At 41.4% G+C, this 22508-nt stretch overlaps 1 protein-coding gene across 1 annotated transcript; it reads left to right on the top strand.

The window, feature by feature from the left end:
* Positions 1-4208: 4208 nt before the first annotated feature.
* Positions 4209-18532, top strand: LOC109475626 (histone-lysine N-methyltransferase SETDB1-like). Its single transcript, XM_019776363.1, is given in 28 exon segments — positions 4209-4404; positions 4716-4928; positions 5285-5399; positions 5907-6261; positions 7544-7675; positions 7999-8113; positions 8472-8620; positions 8978-9064; positions 9592-9771; positions 10071-10176; positions 10584-11237; positions 11538-11757; positions 12232-12469; positions 12895-13026; positions 13495-13622; positions 13744-13848; positions 14214-14356; positions 14617-14710; positions 15078-15245; positions 15526-16031; positions 16034-16111; positions 16236-16337; positions 16476-16512; positions 16514-16650; positions 16970-17109; positions 17323-17411; positions 17570-17600; positions 17602-18532. Coding segments are annotated over 27 exon segments (4500 nt in total). The 5' UTR covers positions 4209-4404; positions 4716-4756; the 3' UTR covers positions 17689-18532.
* The last annotated feature ends 3976 nt before the right edge of the window (positions 18533-22508 follow it).

The raw sequence follows: 22508 nt of genomic DNA on the forward strand, positions 1-22508 counted from the left end.
ACTCATATTTAAAAGTTTACACGCTGAACATAAACAAACAGTTTTTCCTATTTTACTTTTCACAGCAAATATTCTCCCGTCGAAATGAAACACATTTGATGTATCAGATGTATCACTTTTTGTCAATCTGTCCATCCTTGGTTGATATCAGACACATCCCCAAGATGATCACCTCAAGAATGGACTGATATTGGCATATCTTTAATGGTAGGTCTAGCCAACTGAAGGCTTGAAATTTTGCCAGATATCTTGTATAGCTAGTGGCAATCATGGTAGGTGTACCTCTGGTATGTAGTTGTTTGTGACTTAGTCAGTGGTAGACGATCGTAGACTGACTGTGAGATGAATTTGACAGCGCGGTTTAGTTTATAGTAGTAAATATCTTTGTCAGTCCTAGAGAACTATTACGTAGACCGGCATGGTAAATGTATATATATGAAAGGAACAAAGCTACCTCGAGTCAAACATGCAGTGCCCTTTGTCTCATTTAGTGGTACTCCCCCATGCCTACAAATGTTGTTTTGGGGAAACAAGGAACAGTGACAGTTGAATATATACATGCCGAGGGTACGTCCATGCATGGTTTGTAGAAGATAGGGGTGGTTTGAAAAAGAGTTTTGAAGTCTACGGTTGTATTTCATCCAATGGTGTTAACTATGTAGCAGTTTTATTGCGTTATTCTTCAAGCTTCAGCAAACAGAGATTCCTATGCATATGAGTCGGATATATTTTGTATGAATTAGCATAGACGATCCTTACCGGGCGAATTTCAGTCAAAATGAATCAGCACTGCGGCCAAAATGCATAGACGGAATGAAATTCTCCGCAGACAAAAAAATACAACTCCTATAATTCGGAATGATAATTTTAAACTGAACCGATCCTATTTGCCTACTAGTATTTAGCACAATTAACTACTGTGGCACCATAGAATCGATCACAACCATGGATAGATGGTAAATTTTATTATCCCTTCTCGTCAGCAGACGCTATATGTCCTTATAGAAGTGTAACGCTGACTTAGGGTTGTGATATATGGACATCTCTCAGCACCTCTGAAGTAGAGTAACATCGGTCCGTACAAGAATGTCCGCATTTCCTGTTGTCAAAACAAGAAGGACGCACAGATAATGGTGAAGCATGACTTTACCCGTACCTACAGGTGGGCCGGAGGAATGCCCCTCGGGCTGGGTTTTAATGAGAAAGTATGGACCGGCTGGTCACACGAAATTCTCGCCTGTCATAGGAAAAAAAATCAACATCTTAATGCCCTTCTTAGCATTGTATATGGGGATAGATTTGCCAGAAGAATCGATCTGCATGTGTTCCAACTTGGCTGGGCAGTTTAATAATAATCTTCAAGAAAAGTTTTGCTTTGTGGGGGTTCCAACACGTGCACGCCTATTGACGGATATATAGTTGCTGCTCCACGCGTTCATATATATTCATAAGTCTTTAAAGATTTCGATGGACGGAATAAGGACGCTTCCTTTGCCTTTTAATGGCCCCTCCTCCCGGTCAAACCTTTCAACCGCGATCGATCGAGCACCTGTCAGTTAAAGTTTACCTCCAGCTCGCACATAGAGTTGAAAACAACAGAGAAGTGTATGTACACTTAAATCAAATATTCTTAAAGACACAAGCCGACTTCTTAACGAACATGTTTGCAGGTAAAACTCACCGTAGTTTGCTGTCGTGTTTTGCCGCCGTTAGCGTCGTAAAACGCCGCTGGGGCGTCCTTCTGCGCACGCTCCGGGACCTGCGGGAATGCGGAGCAGGCGGATGTCAACACGCGTGCGTGATCACGGCCTGCTGGGGCGAGTCAGAGGCCACTGCAGTGTACTGTGCGGTGTTGTGGCCAATACTGCGTTGTTTGGCATAGATCTTAAGAATAGATGCAAACAAAAATCTGCTCTTTGTAACGTTCGCCCGCATGCCTTGTGAAGACTAGTACATCGTAGTGAGCAGTAAAATAATTAACGGCATAGTAGATTGAACAGTGGCAGTACGTAGGAATAGTTTACTGGTGGCATCTCAGTATTATTTCAGGAGAGGCGATCAATATGTTCTGCGAACCATTAGATGGACAAACGTATTATGAACTGTTATTGGGGGGGGGGGGCTACGGGAACACAGATTTGAGGCGCTAGCTCACTCAAACTCACACAAATGATGCGCTTATCGTTCTATCGATCCTATATAGTGAAAAACTTGATTGATGAATGCATGCATATAGCGCATCCATTGACCAACAATCAAACCAGATCAATTTCGCATTGCTCTTCTTAAAGAAGCAACTAACGTTAACACTATTTTTTTTACACTCGAGCTCGCCATGGTTTGCAAAGAGTAGACACATATTATGTTCCTCCATGGCAGTTTCAAAGTTTTATTCCGGATCCCGGTTTGCGTGCGAATATGACCAGAATCCCACTAGCTAGCCTTACACTGTTAGTGTATAGCGGCCCAGTGTGATTTGCTCAAGAAGACACGAACAAGCTGGCTCCTAATCGATGAAGTAATCTATGCATCAAAACCCCCTGAACAGATACTATTCAGAGATTAGTATTCGTTCGAAAATAGTTTTCGCAGATCTAACATTAGTAACGTGTCGGCAATATAAGGTTTGCATAGTTGATTGTAATTGCTGCTATATGTCTTAGGACAAAATCACAGTAAATATATATCAATTATTTACAATTACCAAAAACTGCTAGTGATTTATGAAAAGACAGAAACAAACAGGCAGACAGACAGATATAGCTGGAGGGATAGACAGACAGAGAGAAAGAGAGATAGAAAGTCGATGTATATTTAAACGTTACGGAGCAGAAACATGAAGGGAAAGTCACAGGCAAAATTGGAGTGCAGTTGAACAATTGCTCTACGGATCCCCGGACACAAGAAACAAAGAATTGGAGGACCCGTTAGACACCTCTGCCATCAGCTGGTGTTGTGGGTACAGGTACTGTATACACCGCCGGGCTTTCAGTAGGTTCTTTGTGGACGGACTCAGTGGCGGAACCATCAACATATGTGTCCGGCACAGACAGGGAGATGTCAACACAGGTGACTGGATGGGAACGGATAGGGGTACGGTGTGGTGGTTGTAAAGAAAGACTTAGAAATTTTACTAACCTTAGTGTTTGTTTGTGACTCACAGAACATCTTAGGTTGCTTGCCAGGGACCGGAGTTACTGGTGATATTCAGAGAGTGAATATCAGACGTTATGACCATCATGAAGTGAAGACTGGAAAGCCGCTTACGTTGACTAAAGATATGAACAACATAGATGAGGGCCCGCAAGCCCTTTTCCGTAGAGCGTAATCGGCCGTTTTAATTCTACGTAGAGCGTAGACGGACCGCTCTCATATTTTTGCGTTTTAATTCTACGTAATGCGTTGTAGCCACTTGGAATTTATATTATATCGTAAAGCGTAATCGTGAGGTTTCCGAATTCAGCGTAGAGCGTTGTCGGGACCCCCCTTGCAGGCCCTCATAAATCACACACAAGCTGCAGAAGGGAAGGCGGACAAAAACCGGGCGCATGATAAAGAATGTCACAATTTTCCCCAACAACCTCTGCTTTGGAGAGTAAGATAAGGGAACAGTGACGGTCTTTGTGAGGGACAAAACTGCTTTTCACAAACTGACGTATGGTAGCCAGTTTATTTCTCAAAAACAGAACAGAAGATATCCCCAACTGTCATACTTTTATATATATTGGTCCTCTGAAATGCTTCAAAACAAAACACATTATCAATACTGAACTACAAGTCACCAATTCCGTGCTCCATGTTTAATGTTTCACCTTTTCTTCATAAGCTAGAAGTAAGATAACACAGCAAGCTACTGTTTTTCCCGTACATCACAGTCATTGTACCTGTATAAAGCTATGCTTTATTTAGTTCACAATGATCAAGGACATTATACACATCTCTGTTTTATGTCCTTGCAATGATCAAGTCAGCGCCCTCGGTCATAATGAAACAAGTGGTCAATGCACTGCAATATTTGCATCAATCGCATGTTGGCGCTTCGCAACTGTGAGTGCCGATAAACGTTAAAAAACAACTTGACGAAAGCGGTACATGACGTGGTTTTAAAACTATTATTCAGGTACATATGCCTTTTAAATATTACACTGTATTTTAGTGGTATAGAGAATTTCTATCTTTATTTTGTAAGGATAAGGAGCTTTTATCTTTCTCTTCTATGTGCCATGCGTTTTGATGCCTTCGTGAAAATAAAAGCCCAATAAGACATCGTCCCGCGCCGCCTACTTTGGTCTAAAAAGTAGTAATAATGAACGGGTATTAAAGTAATGTAGTCTGCAGAGAGTGAATTAAGTACTGGAAGACAAAACCACCGGATCGCATTCCACTAACTAAAGTGTGCAACAGGTAATGTTGAAAACAGCTAACATTCTCGCCCCCCTCCCACTATTTGGCTTTGTTCAGTCGTGTGGATGTTTACATGCTTCTTGTCTCTGTTTATATACCCTCGTAGACAGTATAGAATCACATAACACTCAACTATCTTCCAAGCTAATGCGAGAAAAAAATTCTATGCATGTGTAGATGATCTTATTGACCTCTTGATCGTCTGTAATTTTTTACTTTGTTTTTTTTTTACTTTTCATGTAAAAAACCCAAGTTCCAAAAGTGAGTTTCAAATTGTGCAAATTGTATTTGATTATGTCCTTTATTTATAGTTTTTAAGTCGTCCAGCACATCCACACATCTGTTGGTCACCATGGCAACAGAGGAAGATGTGGAGAGGATGGAGACATCAGAGGAGAATTTCTATGATAACCTGGATGACATCATCTCTGGGCTGGTGAATGAGAAACTGGAGAGCAGTGAGTGGGTGGAGGGTCTGCCGCCAGGGATGGCTGACATAGAGAGGGAACTGGGCAACCTGGAAGGTGAGAAAAACCAGGCTTTTGTTTTTGGCAATGCCTTAGGGACAAGGCCTTTTTCTTTGTTGTCACGAGACAAGCCATGCCGCATATCTATTTATATTGAAATTCTGTGCCTAATTAGTAAGTGTGTAACAAGTGTAATAAGTGTTATAACAAGACAGGCCAAGGCGTATGCAAGCAATGGCTTTTTACTTTTACAGCAACTATTGATAGGCTTATGTAAATCATTGGTAGACCGTAGACATATGGAAATTGCTGGTAGACAAACTCGCCAACTACTCCCAGCCACTTTTTGACAACTGACCATGATGTCCAGACAAAGGCTCAAACTACAGCCAATAGCGTTACTCCTTCTCCAGACCAGCAGGCCCGTATCCAGGACGTGTTCAGGGAGTCGGAGCATCTGCTGGTGGTTGCCGGGGACAACCTAGCCTGGCAGCAGGCCTGGTTCAAAGAGTGGAATGAACACAACAGGTTTGTCAAGGTTACTCTGTCACGACAGAAATGAAACTTCCACAACATCACGTAACATTTTTCTGTACCATCTTGAAAACGAGATTTTATGTATTTTGAGGGTCCTTTCAAACACAATGACATATATTAGGTACCAAATACATTTTGGGAGTAGGTGCACTGGAACACATTAGTGACCTTACATATATATTAAAAATTTTGGTGCGGAGAAAAATATTTGGCTGCACAATTTGAAACCCTACCCAAAGTTCAAATCTTACCTCCTCTCTTTAGTATTTCAAATTCTATTGCTAAATTCTTGTTTCTCATGGGTTAATCAGGTTTTATTATTTCATGCACAGCTCCAATTTTGATCGCACAAAAGTGCATGTGCACCTTCTATTTTGACCCATGACCTATGAGTAACTGTTATGAAATAAGGACTAAGCTTTATTACTTCCAACACTTAGATTACCAAATTGGGACTTACCCCAAATTTTTGAGTAACTGTTGTTTATGTCTCATCAGGACTGGGAGCCCGGAAGAGATGGTCGATCTCACAGTGGAGGATGATGATATCATGGTGGTGTCAGAGGGGCCAGCTACACAACAACAGCAAAAACAACAAAAAACACAACAGCAACAACAACAACAACAACCACCACCACAGAGACAAGAACCACAGCCTGAGCCATCGTCCATTCCACAGACAGCAGCTGAAGATGTGACTCTTCCTTCCACGCCCCACCAATCCCAGCCTGATGGTTCAGTACCAACAGCCAATCAGGAGTCAGGAGCACCCTCTGTGCAGCCAATAGCAGGTCAGAATAAGGAGCCGTTCCAAAGGAAAGTGTCAACTGCTGTGACTGGACCATCTTCACAGGTTTGCTTTTATGATGGATATCCTAACTACCACCCTCCAAGTTATTTAATTAATTACTAAATGTGTTGACTATTTTTGCTATGACTTGAAAGGCAGCTATACAGACTTTCATACAACTCAGGGGCCGAAATAGATTTTTGGGTCAATTTGCACTGGTGCAGATAAAAAAAAAATAGTTGCACCCCCCAAAGATAATATGTGCAAAAGTACATGTAGTAACTATAATAGTGTCCAATATTTGCTTTAATTTCTGTGGGGATAACTACAAACCTTATGTCAGTAAAGTGGTGCCTGTACCACACTTACATGTACATCTCATCATCAGATAAATCACTGGTGCACACTGGTAAAAAATTAGATGCACAGCACCAAACTTACATGCACCAACTTGCACACAGAAGGGTATTTTGACACCTGCAACTTGTGAACAAAATTAAGGGGGCACACCCCAGTTTATTTGGCGTCTCTATTGGAGGCTGCACACCCTCAAATCTAGCGACCGTATCTGGCGTGGAATAATTCGGAATGAGAATAACTGTATATTGGACGAAAGGATATCTCTTCAGCTACAAGACCAGCTGAGTTTGGTTTCTTCAACCTTTTTAAGTTTGGTAAAATCAACGGAAAAAACATTTTTTTTCACTCCAAAATTAATGCCCAAAATTGCGAATTTTCGCGTAGGATAATCCCATAGAAAAAAATTTTCTGGCAGAAATGACTGATGCTGGCAGAAAGACCCAAGCCTTGACTATACTCGAGTAAATTATAAAGAAAATTCTAGTACTGTAATTTTCTAAACAGTCCACGGCGCGAGGGGTTGCAAATGCACCCCTACGAGGGCGCAGAGCGAAATCTAGGTCAAACGGGCGGATTACACTTGGTGCGCAAGGATACCCGGAAGTAAGGTTCGGAGCCAAAAGAAATTTTCACCCCAAAAACACCACTTCCTACACTCTTCAGCCATGTTAATGTTTAATGACACTTCGTAGCAGTTTATGAGAAATGTCACCTCAAACTTGGACCCTCAAAACCCTTTCGTCACTTTTTTACAACGGACTATCACGGACCCCGGTCGCGCAAGAACTGGGGTGTGCACCGTTAATGTCCTTACCTGGCATGTACATACATGTAGCTGCAAATGTAGTAAAAAATATAAGAATATAACAAAGAAAAAAGGCTCAAATAGTGACATTAGAGCTACAAATGTAAGACGTACAGCAATGTTGCTAAAAATTGGATGGTCAGGAGAGTGGAAAGTTCCAACTTTGTGTGTGAATGATAGCAGGTGGTTCCTGGTACATCAGACCCTCTGACTGTGGAGCTGGCTGTAGGCATGAGGCTCATGGGGAAGAAAAAGGACGACATCTGGTACCAGGGTACTCTCATCAAGATCGTAACTGATGAGAAGGGAATGGTGAGAAAAGTTTCATCAACATTCGTTGTAAATTGTTACTCAGTCAGGAATAGAACTAGAGGAAAATGAATTCTAGTACAATGTACGCTCATGGAAAATACCGGTAGTGTCACCATCTTTAGCAGAACAGTAAACAATGATATCTGTGTAAAATTGCAATGTAATTTGGCTATGGCAAATACAAATGACAAAAATAGATTGTGATATGTGATATGCATGGATATAACAGGTGTCATTAAATGATTTAATTTTGGAATGTGTAAGACTCTGAATATCGTGTGGCTTTGAATAAAGCTGTAATGGCTGACTATTGTTTCCTGCAGATTAAATACAAGGTGAAGTACGATGTGAAAGGGAAGGGTCTGCTGTCAGGGAACCACATCGCCTTCTCTGAGACGGTGGGGCAGGGAGTACTTCACGCTGGCAGCAGGATTGTGGGTAGGTCGCTAAAAATAAGAACATCAAAGGCAATGATGAGGAGTCTATGACAGCCTTTCCCCCTTCTTGTACCGGTAGATATTTACATTTGTATGTTATACACTGTAGAATTTTGACACAAATGTAATCATCAGAACAACTGGAAGAACTGCTGGAAAAAGTTTAGTACACAAAGGAACATCATAAACATATATTTTTCTTCATGATACATTTGGATAAGTTTCAAAACAGGCTCAAATACACATTAGTAATTACCATCAGAATCACCTCAGCCATGGCTGGTATTTATTTGAACTCCCAATTTAAACAAGTTAACTTTATGATGCTAATTTTGGTCTTGACCTGGCCTGTTACACAGGTCAATATGTTGATGAGGAGGGGGACTCTGTCCAGTACCTGTACGCCGGGATCGTGGCCGAGCTGCCGTCCAAGTCAAATAGGTCCCGCTATCTTATCTTCTTTGATGATGGCTTTGCAACCTACCTCAGAAGGAACCAAATACACCAGGTAGGCTGATAAATTTTGTTTATTTGTTTATTTGAAATCTTCATTAGTAAAATACATTATGTACTCACTAATCTTCCTGGAGTCCTTTTCTAATACTACATGTATACATAAACGCATGTACAAATCCATTTACAATTTGACACATGGCTCTACCTTAATTGTCCTTAGATGAAATCATTCCTGTAGTAGCACATATCCTGATAAACAGTCTTGGAATTGACAGGAAAGTGTCACAATAAATTGTAACAGAAAGTTTACATTATACACTACAAGTTCAACATTGCTTAAGAGAAGTACCTTGTGCAGTATTCATGTGAATCACTAGGTGGTACATTGTACATGTTCTTCATGCTGTAGGTGTGCAAGCCGAGTACAAATGCTTGGGAGGACGTCCACCCCAACTCCAGGGAGTTCATCAGGGAATACTTGCAGGGATACCCTGAGGTCAGTATTTTGCAGTAGAGAGTAATGGACTGAAAAAGTGTACAACTGAGTTCATTTTAGTCCAGAAAAACTTTGTACCCTTAGCCTTAGCCTTAGAGTGACTCTTGAAATGAGTTACACATTTATTAATATTCCTTGACTGAAAAACGCTGCTTCAGTGTTCTTTCCTTTCAGATGTCAAAAAAGTTTAACTGACTGAAAAAAAGAAGAATGCAATTTATATAAGTAGGTCATAATATCGCTCAACAGACCAATGTAACCTTTTCTGCTATTAAAACCAGAATTGAAGTGGAGTGGAGCTTGTTATCATCAAAAACAGTAGACAACTTCAATAGATAGCTTTGAAAAATTATGCAGGGCCTATGTGTGATAAGACCTTCACTGGAATGTTAGCAGCTCTCGTGCATAACCACATTATCAGTTGACCATCATCTGTAACTGTCATGAGGATGACCATGAGGATGTTATCTCCTTGAATCAACCACTACAGCTACAAAATACTGACATTATGTCATGTTTTTCTGTAGCGAGCCATGGTAAAGGTGAAGGTAGGGCAGAAGATCCGTACGGAGTGGAACGGTCAGTGGTGGGATGCTCGGGTGGACTCGGTGGACGGCAGTCTGGTGAAGATGTACTACCCCACAGACAAGCGCTCGGAGTGGATCTATCGTGGGTCCACAAGGCTCTGGCCACTTTACGAAGCTTTTGTAAGTCAATGTTATCTGTCAACTCTTGACTTTCTCTCCACAAATTGTAGTAGTCTAATAGTGTGGTGTGATTATACTGCTGGCAGAGGTTGGCAGCAACCTCTGGTATACTTGTAAACATTCCTCCAGGCAAAACATTGCAGTTGTTGTAATCCTTATTTGCCATGTCTACCCTATATGTACATTTTATTCTGGCCAGGTGTGTGTTTGCACATGATGTAACATACCATGGGATTTAAACTTTATCGTACACCTTCCGTACCCGGCAAGGCCTTACCTTACATATGTTACCTCCACAGGCTCACCAGGAACAGGCACAGACTGGGGGATCCAAGTCCATCCGCAGCCACACCATGGGGAAGACACGCGGCCCACACATCGAGTACACACGTGCTGAGGATGAAGGTGGTTACACACACATAATGTCATTGTTTTCAGTAGTTATCATTGCAGAAAATGACATAAGTTGTAACAATTGTATGATTGCTTCACCTAACAGGGCTCGAAACACTCTTTTCTGCCTAGCTACACTGGTGCAGATAACATTGATAATTACCTGCACAGCTCCAATTTTACCTGTACTAACCTGCATATGCAGGTGGCATTTTGAACCCTGCCTTTGGTATGCTACATGTACCCATTCGGAGCTTTTGTCCTCAATATTCATAGAATCATTGCAGAAACATAATGCATCAGTTGCATCAGAATTTGCAAGTTGTTTTTACTTTGTCTTGGAAGCTAATCAAAATAATAGTGTATCAAAAAGAACTGCTATACATTTCTTACAAAAGCTGTGTTTCTGTTGATTTCAGAAACCAAAAGTAAGACAACAGGTGCAGCGGGGACCGTGCAGAAGAAGGCAGCCCCAACATCAGCTCCTGCCACCTTGACTTACTTGACTGCCCCCAGTCTGTCCAAACCCCCCTCCCACAGCAGCAGCTCCACCAGTACCGTAGACTCCAGCAGCCTGTCCTTCGAGAAACTCCTGACAGAAGACATCGAAAAGCTGCAAGCTGGTTCCAAACTGGTTCCCTCCAGCAGTGGTGAGCTGCAGAACAGTGGTGGGGGGATGGGGAGACCTGTCGCCAACAGGGAGGCCTGGTTACAGATCGCCGGGACCACTCAAAAAAAGACAGGGACTAGCCAGAAGTCAAACACCACTGAGCAACCAAAAGTTACCACCAGCCAGCAGTCAAGTTGGCCAGGGAAACAAGCAGTGACCAGTCAGCAGGCAAGCAGTGCAGTGAAACCGACGGTTGCCTCAACAGTGAAACAAACAGTTACCACCACCCAGTCATCGGGCACAACATATCCTCAGAGACCAAGCAGGCCTCTGAAGAAGCAGGTGGCAAGAAAGAGTACTGGCCCAAAGTCAAGAAGGCCATTTCTTGACCTTTATACTGGAAGTACTGGCAGTAGGAAAGACATGGCCAGTATCCTCCAGGAGAGGTTAATGGAGGAGGGAGGTGAGTCTGCAGCTACCAGTAGCATACTTTTGTTCATTTTCTTTTCTAAACCAGCATTTTTATGCAGCCTTCAGCCATATATGTAGTTGTCACAACCCCCCCCCTCCCCCCGGTAACATCTGGTTCTAATCTACAAGCTAAAGATAGGAGGCTAGAGGACAGTCTCTTAGCAACAATGGCATCCCTGGTCACCCCATGACATAGTTAACTACTTTTTTTCCAAATATGTCATGGTGAAGAAATAGATACAAAAAGTTCTTGTTTGAGGTCATACCTATTGCTTGGTTCCATGTTTTGCAGATTCTAACAGCCGTTCTAGTGAGGACAGTATTGTGGATATCACCATAGAGACTGACCCTATGGAGGTCCCCACCCCCAAAATAGTGAAGTTCTGCCCACATCAGTGCACTCCGTCATGTGTCAGTCATGTCCGCCCAGCTAATCCTGACCAGTACAAGGGAAGGGGACCATTGCCACACTCCAACCCACTCAAAGTACCCATATTGTACCAGTGGGAGAGGTAGGCAAACATTTAGACATCTGTTAGTCATGGCCAGACCTCTCTCCCTAGCCTCTTCAAGTTGCTTAGTTATTCTGTGTATCTGTAGGGAGACATATCAATTCATATTTTTACTAATAAAACTTGAACTTGAAACTTGAAATACTTATTTATACACAGGTTACATTTATACACAGGTAACATTCTCAATCACTGAGTGGATGCTAACTGAGAATGCCTGGTATTTCAGAGAATTTATCCAGTTGCATGACTTTGTAATTCGTAATTTTCTAACGGGATGTCTAATCTTCATGAACATAACATCAATATCATAATTGATGAAATCTTATTTGATGCCGCTGTGAAACGTAGGAAACAGATTTCAGACACTGAAGTTAAGAGTATTGTCCATTGTCAAGCTGCATAGCTGGCATCATAATACAGATGAGTTTTGTGCTCTTTGGTCTGAATGTACACTGTCCCATCTACTTCCAGGTACATCGGTAAGAAGCGCCCTGGTGGCACTCGAGATGTCTCGTACCGGACCCCGTGTGCTCGCATGGTGCGGAACATACGGGATGTCTCGCGGTATCTGGCGCAGACCAACACAGACTTCCTGTCCATCGACCAGTTCTGTTTCGACCCTTACGTGATGCTGGACAACTTAAGGCCAGAGAAATACTATGTCAAGATTCCAGACATCTCCAATGGCAACGAAGATGTTCCCATTTCTGTCAGTAGCTTTTAGATGTTGTGACAATGTTTTATGTAAGGTTGTTCATCTTGATGTGGGGGGTGTGGAGGTGGCAAGAGTAAAAATAGAGGAAAAAATTGTTAGAAGAAAGTAGTGAAATGTCACTGAACTGAAGTCATTGAAGAATCATCACCCTTGCTTGTCTGAGATGCTTTATTGTCAAAGTACAGTCTAATTCTAAAATCTAATTCTAATTCTAAAATCTTACCCAGGTAAACTTACAGTATGGTTTCAGCATCAACCAAAAATAGGTTATTCAAGGTTCATCAAGATTAACTCAAAGTCTTTTTGTATTACAATGTACTTGTACATTGTAGTTGGGAAAATGAAGAATTTGTTATTTTCATCAACCCAATGTGTATAAAGAAAGACAAAGGCAGCTTACACTTTACATTGTTTTTCAGTGTGTTAATGAGATCAACAACGAACATCCGGACAACGTTGGTTACACCAAACAGCGTCTCCCCACACCAGGGGTGGAGCTGAACCTGGACCCTGACTACCTGGTGTGTTGTGACTGCACCGACAACTGTCAGGTCTGTGTTCTTACATGTGTTGGGGAGGGCTGTTGATGCACTCTGATGCAAACGCATCATCTCAATTTAATATTTCAGATGTTAGAGTTGAAGTGTCAGTCATACATAGGATTACAAGCTTGAGTTATGTAATGTACATCAGAAACATTGACAATACTAACCCTAATGTCTTGTAAGTCAATCAATTGTCCATGGGCATCAGGCGCTGCTGCATGGCTGCTGCAGATATCTCTCTAGGATATCCTGAAACCTATACTATAGTAAAAAAGAAGTGTCCTTTACCGCGATCTACTCAATATTGAGACAAAGTATGTATTCAGATCATGATGATGATGTATTCAGTACAATACTGTACAGTACAATTGATGGGACAGACTTTGGGCTTGGATGTAAAATGCGAAGTTCAAATTTTTGTCATAGTTTGTATGTACATGACTGTTCTGATATTATTGCTTTGTTTGGGTGCAGAACAAGAAGACGTGTGCCTGTCACCAGCTGACCATCCAAGCATACCGGTCCAGCTGCAGGATAGGAGGCCAGGAAGACCCTGATGCAGGGTATAACTACCGCAGACTCACGGAGCAGCTGCCTACAGGGTACAGACTTGCATTGTACTTGTAGCGTGTATAGTCTAGTGATCAGTGACTGAATGAAGTATTTAATTTTCTGTGTTATAATATGTCACTTTTTGACTGGTATGCTCCCTTCTACACCCAGGATCTATGAGTGCAACTCCAGGTGTAAATGTAGCAAACAATGCTACAACAGGGTGGCTCAGAATGGCATAGGCCTCAGGCTACAGGTGTTCCGTACATCCAAAAGGTAAGATAGCTCTTAATTTTACAATGTATTACAACGATGTTGGTGTACATGTAGGTAAGGCATGCAGAAATGAATTCTGATATTTCTTAAATCAATAGAAGAAGTGTTTGAGGACGGCATCTGAAACATTTGAAATTTCAGATATATGTAGATTGATTAACAAAACATCATGTTACATTATATTATGGAAAATTTGGTGAGTTTCAATTTTTGTGTTCGAGAATCGTTTTTCCATAATGTTATTTACCAATATAATTTTTTTACATAATATTCAACAATGATGAATGCAATGCTATTGTCAGAAAGGGAAAGAACAGGCGAAATGTTTTATAACGCCAGTTGAATTGTTCTATCCCCACACCCAGGGGCTGGGGAATCCGCTGTTTGGATGACATCCCTCAGGGGGCGTTCATCTGTATCTACGCGGGGCAGCTGCTGACGGAGGATACGGCCAACAAGGGGGGACACATGTTTGGGGACGAGTACCTGGCAGAACTGGATCACATCGGTAATTATAGTCAGAATACACAGTTGTTTTCTTTCAGTTGGACAGCAATTTCTGCTGTCAATTGTATCAGCTGTACGTCGATGAAGGTTAGACATCCAAGACGTAATGAAATTATTACTCATGCAACTGGATGAGTTTTAAAATGTTTTTGGGAATTCCTTGAGTAACAGCTGTAGCTTGTTATAATGGCTGTTACTAGTAATGTGAATGAATCGTTATACTTGCACTGTTGTAATGATTCTGTTCCGTAACTCTAACAGAGGTGGCAGAAAAGTTTAAGGAAGGCTATGAGAGCGACGTTCCAGACAGCAGTGGGAGTGACATGAATGAATCTGATAGTGACTCAGACAACAGGTAAGGAAAGAGATAAGGGAAGGGTGAGCCAAACATCAAGAATGTAATGTGCAGTGACATTGTGCTCAAATAGTGTTATTTATTCATTGCCAACCCTGCAGTATTGAAATAGTGACTTCTAGACTTCTAGTTCTACACCCGGTATGTACAATACTTAACCATTGCAAATCAAATTAAATGTACACAGTAACAGTATTTATTAAGCCAGTTTAACTGTAATTTTTTAAATTTTTTTGTGCTTGGATTTGCAGTTTGAACTTGCTTCATAATGACTTCTCCCAACACAGATGAACTTTCAGGATAAGTAACAATCTGTAGTCTTTGCCTGCACTGCAAATTAAGATTGAATCTATTTTTCCTGTGACAGTAACTCTGGAGAGGAGCCCTCCATCAGCTCCTCCACCTCCCCTGAACCAGACCTGGACAACAGCAGTGATGAGGACTACAAACCTGAGATCACAGACAAGCCAGCAGACACCGGCGGGGCCGTCAAACTCATCCTGCGCAGAGAGTCGCGCGGGTCAACCTCCGGCAGGTCAGGGAAAACTACAGAGCAGTGGTGAGGGATGCAGTGGCAACTAAAAGTGTCTATTTCTAACATATGCATCTCAAGCATTTCATGTCCTTCCTTTTCTGCTCAATGCCCTGCACTGATGTGCTCCCCCCTTTATTTTCCTGTCTGTGCATGTCTTGGTGTTTCATTTCTCTTAAAGACAAAAACTTATTAGCCTTTATGTAACCCTTTTCACCCTTTGTAGTTAAGGAGTTTCAACTTGCTGGTTAGATCTTTCAATTCTTGTTTTTGCGATCTTTAGGTCTGTGAAGCCTCAGAAATGTGACACAGACAAGAAAGTGGAGTCCTGGATAGAAAAGAACCTCTCTGAAAAGAAGTCAGGTGACATGGGTAGCCAATCAGAGAGTAGGTCGTCTTCTGGTAGGGAAACTCCTAAGCAGATGCACCAATCACAGGACAGCAAGCCTGGCCCATCACAGCCAAACAAGGGAGACCTCGAGCAATCAGAAGACACAAATCCATCTAAGAAGGATTCGTCTGGTCAAGAACAGGAAAGGCACAATATTTTTGATATCATGGAGTTTTCTGAATCAAAAGATGGGACCAGCAAGACTCCAGAGCAGAGCAGCGAAGGACATAAGAAGGGAGACATGACTCGTTCCTTCCAAGATGCCTTAAAGGATATGAATGTCTCTATGGAAGTGTCACCCAAAAAAGCACCAGGACAGCAGGGTGCAGTGGGGGCAAATAAAGGATCTGCAAAGGATGATGGGACGACATCTCCTGTGACAGAAAGGAAGGGCACTGTTGAGGAAAAGCAGGAAGAAGAGAGAGTGACATACAAGACAAGACAGGAAAGACAGAGGGGGAAGAAAAGGAGAAGAAAGGTATAGTTGTGAAGCTCTTAAATTTTATATAAATCAAAAATTTTATCAACTAACTAGTAAATGTAGAGAACTGCCTTATATTCACTCACTTGGCTAATAAACATTTCTCTTGTTCCTTAACCAGGCAAAGACGGCAGTTCCCCAGTGAGGCACTATGGGTACCGTGTGGATGGAGAACGTATCATTGGACTGAAGAGGAAACACAGGAAGAAGGTTGTTGTAAAGGGTAAGACTAAGTTGTTACGTTAATCGCACACTACAATTCACAGTGATGTCCCCTTGACATGGTATGTATTTGTGTCATATATACAGGTACCGCATAATGTAATGATATGATTAATTATTGTATTCTTTTTTTCTTCAGCGTCCTCCTCCAGTGAGTCAGAAGAGTCCAACCTAAACAGCAGGAGGGGACTGTGAGCTGATGATCGTCGGTGCAACATCGCTCGCTGTCGACAGTGGAGACGAGACGTCAGAGTCAGACAGTGAGAAGGGCTCAGACAAAGGGAAGAAGAAAAAGGAGAAAGATCAACTCAAAGGTAAGTCTGGTAGTGAAAATGAAATGTGTTACAGCTATGTCAAGAGGTAGAAAAAAATGAATAGATATGTAATGTCATTTCATGGCTTATTAGAAAAGACTTTGCCATTTGGAACTCTCCATAATACCGGTATTGTAAAGACCACATCAATGTCGTTTTTTGCTTCTTGCTTGCTTAAGTCTGCAAAAATATAAGTCAGTTCATTCACTCAAAGTTGCTGTGATTGACTGAAGTGCACAATTTTAATCTTGTATAAGCTTTTGAAATGGAAATTTTTTAACAGTAGTTCTTTGTTTACTGTTTATGTTATCTGACATAGTCCCAGCCCCAGAGGACACCCAGCAGCCAGTGGCAGTACTGCAGCCCTCACCTGACAGAAGCACCAGGAAGTATTTTGGGGAAGAACATTGTTATGTCATGGATGCCAAGGTCATAGGCAACTGTGGCAGATACCTCAACGTAAGTGCACATCTGGTTCAAATTGGAATAAAATCATGAAGTGTGATGGTACTGCATGATAATTGCTCTTTTCTAGTTATGTGTGGACATTTGCATGACCATCAGTTTATATCTTTCTGCATATAGCTACATACACAGGAAGTAAGTTTCCTGTATGGTGCTTCCTTTGTATAACCCTGTAACACAATGTCTTGATGTCTGTGTTCTATACAGCATAGCTGCTCACCAAACCTGTTTGTACAGAATGTGTTCGTGGACACACATGACCTTCGCTTTCCCTGGGTCGCCTTTTTCTCCAGCAAGTAAGTCACTTTTAATGCACAAATTTCTGTCTAACAGTTTCTTCATCATATGATCATGAGTACATGAAGTTTTGCCATTTTTTAATCAATGCTTACAGACCACCGTTACAATGTAAAAGATGAGGGTTAGTTCAGTACATTCTTGTATGTTTTCCCAGGCGCATTCGGGGAGGCACAGAGCTGACCTGGGGACTACAACTATGAAGTAGGTAGTGTACCAGACAAGGTGCTGTACTGCTACTGTGGGTCAGAGGAATGTCGAGGCAGGCTGCTGTGAAAAGGGTCCAGTTTTAACTGATGCAATTAACATGTCCATGCCCATTGGTTTGGAAGGAAGCCACTTTCTTGTATAATCACTTGAGATTAACTTCAAGCACACTATTGAGTAAACAAAGAAAGTTCAAACAGCTGAAAAGGTCACTACTACTGTGTGTCACAGTGTAGATACTTAGTCCACTTATACATATTGAACTGGTTCTGGGTACCAAAACTTCATTCAAGGTACCAAAAAATATATTACAAAACATTAGTTGTAGTGTTTTTAAACAAAATGAGACTTTTTTCAAGTTCCAGATGTCTGCAATTGTAAGCAAGACACATTAATCTTATATCTACTGTAAACATACTGTTTTTTATATCTAACTAAAACTAGCTGTAACTGTTAAACAATGATCTTACCTATATTATATCTCTTTACTATTGCCGTTTAAGACTTGTTGCATTGTTTTTTGAGCTGCTAAATAAAAACATGGTTACAGTGTTTGTAAACATTGTCCCTGAGTCACATGTCACTTCTGAATCTGGAGCCTCACTGGTACGTTGTTATAATGCCCTTATGAGTTCTTTACCTTTACCATGGAGGTAGAAAAACTTAATGCATTAACTCATGGTTAAACCTTGTAACATTTTCCTACGTTACCCAATAGCAGGGGAAAAGGTAGCCATTTTGTTTTGGGTTTTAATGAGTTCCAAGAAAGATACTAGTAGTCAGAAGTAAGACCTTAGTGTTAGGTCACATACATGTAAATTGTCTCTTTATATGGTTGATGGCAACTTTGTAATTTCTGTACAGGAACGAACATTCTGTTGGACCAAAATGTATTGGAATAATAAAAAAACCTATTTCCAATATAAAGATCTCCGTGTACCTAAGACGCGCTTTTGACTAAAATGGGGGTGATACAGAGCTACCCGTGAAATCGCATGTATCTCAAGTTTGGCGTGACCAATCAACTTCAAATTTGGAAGTAACTTAGATGAAATACCACTGATTGTAAATAACTACATCTTCCTTCGAAAATCTGCATAATTGTTCCATAAATGATAATAATATTAGATCATTGTGAATATATAAAATTGACCTAGACCAAACCCTTCCGCTCAGAATTGTAATACAAAACTTTCAGAGAATGTGGGGAGATATGCACTTAGTAGGAATCGGTTTCCAGAAAAGAAGAATATAGCTTAGATTTGAAAATATTTTGAAATATAGTCCATTTTGGTAGAATTTTAGGGGGTAGGTATGACTTTATCTATCAATAGCTAGATATACGGGGATAAAGTAGTTTTTCTGAAAACCGATTCATAGAAACCGACTTCTTACGCATTGTTTGCACCCGATTTCAACTTTGTAACCGAATGGGAAGAGTTTGGTCTCGGGCTTTAAAGTTTAAAAGTCTAAATTCTGGTCAATTTCCTTCCTTGACCTGTCAATCTTTATCAAGCCTCATGACTGTGAATGACCCACTCAAGGCCATTACAGGCAATTATCTTTAATTATGCATAGCGGACAGACGGCAGCATGTATCCATTCAAATTCAGACTCTACCACAAGTCTTTGTTTTTAAACATTTGTTTTTTACTTCTCGAATAGAAAGTTCTGGGTTTGAAATGTAGTTTTATATATAGAGCAGCTATGAACCTGAACAACAGCTATAATTGTTGGGCAGAAGATAGCTAGATGTGTTCTAATTCATCTGAAGAAAATTTCTAATAGACTTTTAACCCTGGCCCAGTGAAATGAAAAATCGTTTGATGTGTATTGACTTGTCTGGCTCCAAGCATGCACCTACGACCGTGTCCTGTATCTCCCTAAACTTCCTTGCTTATACCATTATTATACAGTTCATGTCGTTTCTTGTCATTCCTCCGTTTTCACAATGTTTATTTTGAGCGCCATGTACGTGCTTTAAGTTTTAATCTTGATGACGTGAAATGTTACATAATGGTAGCTTTGATTTGCTACATAATGGTAGCACTAGTTTTTCTTTATAGGGGCCACTAAAGAACATTTAGCACATAAAATGGTCATTTTGAATCCTGTTTGTAAACTATGGCCATCGTAGTCTCTCACAGTACCTTTACTAGTCTTTGGGAGGTGGCTGGAAATATTAGAAATTGGCCATAATAGAGAGACAATATGCCGAGGGAGTTGGTCTGCTAGAAAGTACATTTTGCCGCGCCCGGGTGCATGTTATCAACCAATTTCTTTCTCTTTCCTGCTACCTTCCGAAGCCTGGTAGAGGCTAAATATATGTAATACACAGGCCTTGTCAGCCCTTGTCAGTTGGACATTGAGCAACGCACGCTGGCTAAATAACCAAGGACTATGAGATTATAACCTCCTTGCTATATCTTTGGACCTATATAGCGTGCTATGGGTCTTCGTTCACACATTAGTAGGTTATAATTCTACCTCTATGGTTCACACAATGCGTTTAACGCTAGTACAAATTTACCTCCTTGATTAGTCCGTAATATAATCTCCTGGAATTCGGAATACACTATGTATTGGTACTAAAATGGAGAACAAAGATTGTCTGAACATGGCTGAAATCAAGGAGGTTATAACCTCGCACAGTTGGAATCGGGGCGCCATCGCCAATTTATAAGACCCCGTCATATAGACTTGAGTTAGATTCTGGTGGATACATGCTGTATTTAGGAAAATGTTTCTCATTTTTACTTTCTTTTCAAGCATGTTTCAAGCTATGAAGTCTTCTAACATAGAACACTGAAAATACAAAGAGGGTGTGAAGTTAGCACATACAAATGCAAAATAGCAGGAGGGGCAGTGGGTGGTGAAGCTACAGCAATTATCACCATACCTATTGCATATTTACGATTTTCTACTCGCACCTTGCTCATTTCAATGTCATTATAATATTAAAATGAGGTCTTTGCTGGGGGAAAGAAAGCGCGTCTTAGGTACACAGAGATTGTATGTCATAGTGCCACCTTCTTTGTTTAGAAAATTGGATATGGAGTGAGGTACTCTCCAAGCAGAGGTTGGAGATGGAGATCATGGTTATATCAAGGAGGTTAAATACAAGTTATGCAAATTGGGCGCAATTGGCACCTCAACATGAAGTTGGAACTTCACACCTGAGGCAAACATCGTTGAATGGGCAGTAATCCTGTTCTGTCTCCTTATATTTAACCTCCTTGTTTATATCAAGGACATATAGATTCTTTTGATAATTATCTGAAGTGAAATTACCACATGTAGAGAGTGGTATCATCAAACAGTTGGAAATATCAATACTATAATGATGCATTGCCTACTACATGAGCCTTAAGTTATGGAATCAAAATGTATGTATAAAAAAAGATTGAGTTTTTCATGTAAATCGTCAAGTGCACTGGGGACGACCACCTCATAAAGTATTATGTAATAGAAGAGCAAATGATGTAATTTTCCCTTGAGAGTAAAATCGTTGTGATTCATCGGTTCTTGTTATGACTCAAATGCCGTCGCCAAAACTCCCGCCTTTTGGTGGTCATTTGAATAGGAAATTAGATCCCAACTTAGCAACTTTGTCCTATGGTCTGATGTTGCAAACAAACGGAAGACAAGGCCAGGGAACCAGGGCTGCCATTGGTCAGTTTTATAATTAGATTTGGAACCCAGTCCTTTAAACCAATCACATTGCAGCATCATGTAGGTTGCACTCGCTGATTGGTTGACTAATCGAGAAAATACCATCGAGATGGTGACGTCAGGTATGCTAAGTAGGTCGGGGGAAGTGTGTCCATTGCAAGCAGACATGTTGCAAAGAAGGCTGGACTGAGGAATTCGGGCTCTGTGAGCCGTTTTTAGGGGGTACACTTGTATGTTATTCCAAAATCGTACTGCCAAAAGAAGGGGGAATAGCAGGGAGAGAACAGGAAACCCTGGAACGGGATATTAAGAACGGAACGGGCGGAAAAAGGAGTGACTTTTCTCGCGCGGAAACCACCATCTTGCTGGGTCGGACCGTCGAGGGGCTATTGTCCTCACACTCAACAGTCCTGCAAATATCAGCTTTCCTGGGCACACAAATAATGCCCGAGCTCTGGACCGCCTCTGGAAGGTAAGATCTGTGCACTATGTTCCGTTTGGGCATCAGAAATATCCTGTTAAGTGTGTTGAAGGTTGAATCGGATGCTCTGAAAAATCGGGAAAACTTGGGCTGATGACAGAAGTTGTTTGTGAGGCTTCCCAGAGAGCGTGTTGTTTTGCACAGAACGGCAGCATTGCGCAAGACTGGTACCGATCGACTCCTCTCTGGATCCCCATAACTTCATCTGTCGAATAATAGAGACTCCGCTGGCAGAATGTTGCCGCAGTATGTGCCGTCTGATCTGGCATATTGTACAATCTGGGGCCTCCAAGTCACAGGGAGAAAATATGCTACTCGATGTGGGAGGGGGGGCAGGAATGACGCACACATTTTGCAGATGGCCTACTTTTTTCCTCGTTCAGATTCCGCCCTGTTGTCTGCCTACCCACATACAGATTATCATTTCCACCTAGTGTGTGGGATCAGCTAGAGTCCGTTTGTCGATGGAACTGACAAGTTGTCATGGTATTTAATTCGCGATGAATAAATCGGTGAAGTCATCATGACCTGACTGTCACAGGGCCAGACAGCTTGCCAGAGGAAAGGAATTTGGCTAGCATTTGTCGCCTACCATGATCGCTTCCTGGCGTTTGGAAATCAACAAAAATAACTGCAACTGAAATTGACTTAAAAGACACCAATAACAGGGATTTCGTCAGGATTTGTATGAATTGGACGGTCTTTTTATGGAGTTCCAGATGTGAGTGCAGTCACG

The sequence above is a fragment of the Branchiostoma belcheri genome, unplaced genomic scaffold (genome assembly GCF_001625305.1).
Source record: "Branchiostoma belcheri isolate BF01 breed outbred unplaced genomic scaffold, Haploidv18h27 scaffold34, whole genome shotgun sequence".
NCBI classification, from domain to species: domain Eukaryota; kingdom Metazoa; phylum Chordata; class Leptocardii; order Amphioxiformes; family Branchiostomatidae; genus Branchiostoma; species Branchiostoma belcheri.